The sequence below is a fragment of the Rhododendron vialii genome, chromosome 1a, assembly GCF_030253575.1.
Source record: "Rhododendron vialii isolate Sample 1 chromosome 1a, ASM3025357v1".
NCBI classification, from domain to species: domain Eukaryota; kingdom Viridiplantae; phylum Streptophyta; class Magnoliopsida; order Ericales; family Ericaceae; genus Rhododendron; species Rhododendron vialii.
The window spans coordinates 5,683,760-5,687,235 of NC_080557.1; the positions used below are offsets into that span (position 1 = coordinate 5,683,760).

At 40.7% G+C, this 3,476-nt stretch overlaps 1 protein-coding gene across 2 annotated transcripts; it reads right to left on the bottom strand.

Annotated features, from left to right (window-relative positions):
- Positions 1-500: 500 nt before the first annotated feature.
- LOC131299443 (protein CHLORORESPIRATORY REDUCTION 6, chloroplastic) lies at positions 501-3,081 on the bottom strand. Of its 2 annotated transcripts, XM_058325002.1 has the most exons (4): positions 2,771-3,077; positions 1,516-1,647; positions 1,204-1,412; positions 501-910 (listed from the first exon to the last, which is right to left on the bottom strand). In XM_058325002.1, exons 1-4 carry the CDS (start codon positions 2,988-2,990, stop codon positions 704-706), a joined length of 768 nt encoding a protein of 255 aa, XP_058180985.1. In that variant the 5' UTR covers positions 2,991-3,077; the 3' UTR covers positions 501-703. The 2 variants fall into 2 exon arrangements, with proteins under 2 accessions (XP_058180985.1, XP_058180992.1); XM_058325009.1 differs by lacking the exon at positions 1,516-1,647 and having other exon boundaries at positions 2,771-3,081.
- Positions 3,082-3,476: the final 395 nt, after the last annotated feature.

Genomic DNA, 3,476 nt, shown 5'->3' on the forward strand with positions numbered 1-3,476 from the left:
ATATGAGTCATTCCATTGATAGCTCAGTGAACTCTCAATAAACTAAACAATATGATAGAAATTCACAAAATCTAATGCATTTTTACACTTTTCAATGTGTTTTCACCCACTTCTATACGGTGTTTTTTTTGTTTTTTTATTGCACTTTTTCAACCTTAATGAGAGACAATTGAGTTGGTTGTTTTTTGGCATTTTCCATGTTATATTATGGACGTCTATTCTCATGGGCCTTCATGATCTAGTTTGGGGTGGGTTGGGCTGATTATGCAAAGTCCAGACTAATTTGGTTAGCTGAAATATTTTGTTAGAATGCTGCCCTGCAGGCCGTATTGGGATGGGCTACAGGTCTCATGTATACCGTGTTCTAATTTTCATAGGCCCACTTGTTATTTGTTGCCCCTCCTGAGAGTAATAAATCATATACTATTCCAATTCAAATTTTTGGAGAAAGTTAATCAATTGAAAAATAATCTGAATTGTGGTTGAAATCGCCTATTTAACGATAAAGAACCTCTCTTTCTTCCATAATCTTGACGTCAAAGAACTCCAAACCTTCTTTCAGAAAAAAAGAAAGAGAAAAAATGATTGTGAAGCTCATACATTCATCGCAAATCTAACGCTTGTTTCGACCATAACCACTATCCCCGATATCTACTCACGGTTAGATCTTCATTACTCGATTAAAGGTCGTTCGGATTCTTCTCTATGATGGAGGAAATGGGTGTTCATCAATCAAGTCGAATAGCTCATCTCCAATTCCAAATCCAAGCATCCTTGCCATGTCCCTTGCCTTGATTCTAGGCTTTGGAATATTATGTTGCTTCAACCAAGTGTAGACAATGAACACTTTGTTCATCACAAACAATTCCAGTGCTTCAGGATTGAATACTACGCCCATTTTCAAACTCATCTGCCCACCAAATCAACAACAAAAGGGAAAAAAGAATCCAAGTTAGGACCTCAATGCACAATATATCTGGCATGGCACGGCACGAAGTGTGGTGTGCCCGTGGGCCGGGCAAGGCAGATCATATTCTAAAATAGGCCGGCACAACACCATTGAGAAATGGTCCGGGTTTGGCGCAACACGAAGCACATTTGACGCGGAACTAAACGGACTAGGCCGGCACAACACGGCCTATTTGACTCCTCTATTAAGAACTTCAGATCTTCAAAGAATTGTACAGCGATCATTTACATTACCTGGTGAGGGACCAACATTGCGGCATAACGCGCAAGTTCTCCAGCCCTCCAGTCCAGCAACACCGGCAGCCAAGGGCAAGCAGCATCAAGTCTAACAAACCAAAGCCTAACCTCCCCCAATTCCGAAAGTTCCCTGGGATCATTCGGATCTTCTTTCGTGTAGTTAATTGTAAACCCGATCGTTCGTTCAAGGAACTCCTTCGGATCAGCTGCATATAGGAAAAAGAAGGAACGACATTCGATCAGTTTTTTCTTAGTCATACATATGCAAAATGAAATAAGTTGATCAGATTTTTTCCGTAAGCGCTTTACCGGAAAGAGGGGATACGATTCCGGTTGCAGAGTGGAAAGGGGTCAAGTCAAGGCGAAGGATAATGTCATTGTCAAGGACTATCTCAAATCGCCCATCGGTTGGGGGCAAAGGCGCTGGAGCTTTTTGAGCATCTGCCAAGCAAAAACACCATTTCAAAGTAAAACTTTTGAATGAAATTCATCTTGTAGACCGGGGAAATGACTTACATTTTGTTTACTGGTCATATCAGATGTTAAAAAGGACAAAAGTTTTGGCTAGAATCAATCATTTTTAGCGTTATTTTAGTTCCTTTGTCTCAAAATTGCTCCACATTTGTGCATCGTTATTTATTTTATCGAGGCGCGCGTAAGCTGGCCCGAACATCCGGTCATTAAAACAAAAACTGCTCCACATTTGCGGACTAGTATTCATTTAGCTTTTATCTTGCTCATTTCCGATTATCTTTTATCTTCAAGGTTGTCATCAGATAAGGGGGAGATATCGCGCCTATGGGACGATGGTTGGCATTGTGTGTATTGTTCCTATAGGACACCTTGGGTGGCACATCACAGCCATTCAAATATGCTTTCGACGGTCTGAATTTGAAAAAACTCTTTCATGGGAGATTTCTTTTTCCTAGAATAGTTTATTTCAAATCCGGACCGTTGAAAACACTCTTGGACGGCTTGAATGTACTGTGCAGCTACACTATAGGAGTTCCAAATCCAGGGGAGGTCCATACAAATATATCTGTCTAGGATATGATTCATTTTGCCAACCATCGTCCCATAGGCGCGAACAATACGCACAATGCCAAAGAAGTTAAATTTCCAACAAAAACTTTGTACGAAAAGTTACAGATTCACATATTTTTATGCACTTTCCACAAAGGAAAATTTCAAAATTAGTCCAATAGGCTGACAATAATAAGTGTGTGAATGTGTGTTAAATGGTGCAAAAAGTACACAGAATTACGTGTTTTTCTTGTTTTTTAGTATACTTATCGTTAGCTCAGTAAGCTCAATAGCAAGACCGTCTGGCTCCACTTTAGGGGAACATAGATTCAACAATTGATGCAAATTCAGAACAGTTAATGATTTGCTGGAAATTTCCACTTATTAAGTTCACAGATAAACCTCTGAACAGACTTAAATTCCCGGAAATCAGACTCTCTCTCCTATTCACAAGTGAAGGAGCAGAACAGCTTTAAAAATGAAAACTAATGACAAAACAAAGTTAAACCAACAAATGAGTGGAAGGATAAGGATTGCTTACTCTCTTCATCATCAAACAGAGAAAGCTCGTAATTCCCGGAAGGATCGAACGCAACCGAGACCGCCACTTCCCCTCGCTCCCGACTCGAATTCCACGAAACCAAGGAAGGAGAAACGGAATCCGTAATGCGCAATTTGCTGGAAATCCATGAGGGAGCTAAAAAGGGATTGCTCTGTTTCAGTGGTGAAGAAATTGGGCATGGTGTTTTGACGGTATCCATGGTGTAGATAATGTGGGGGTTACTGGGTCAGGTGCTAAGGTAGTTTAAGATAGTTTTTTTTTCTTTCTTTCTTTCTTTGTGTCTGTTTCTTGGCTAGTTTTTCTTTCTTTCTTTCTTTCTTTGTGTCTGTTTCTTGACCATTATCTCCTTTTCTTTGTGGCCCTGTGTTCAAAATGACTCATAAGTCATATCCCAGAGTCAGACCTCCCCTCCCCTCCCCTCCCCTCCATTCCATCATGAGTTTGGACTTCGGAGGCCCAAAACCATAACGAATGCTTGAAAAAGGCACTTGATCATGGCAAGACGATGGGTTTTGTTAGTTGGGCCATTTTCTATCAACCCTGGGCCTCGTGGATCGATCTACCCACGTTGTGCCACACTGTGGCAGAGCCATAATTCATAACCCGGGGTGACACCTAAAAATACTAACATGCTTACCACTTAAAATAGTACAGTATTCTAAATTGGGCCATTTTCTATCAACCC

Excerpts from the sequence above, each read along its gene's own strand:
- LOC131299443 (XM_058325002.1), bottom strand. The coding sequence starts at position 2,990 with ATGGATACCGTCAAAACACCATGCCCAATTTCTTCACCACTGAAACAG. Across the intron at positions 1,413-1,515 it reads AATCGTATCCCCTCTTTCCG|CTGATCCGAAGGAGTTCCTT; the intron begins GTAAAGCGCTTA and ends TCCTATATGCAG. Across the intron at positions 911-1,203 it reads CAATGTTGGTCCCTCACCAG|ATGAGTTTGAAAATGGGCGT; the intron begins GTAATGTAAATG and ends TTTGGTGGGCAG.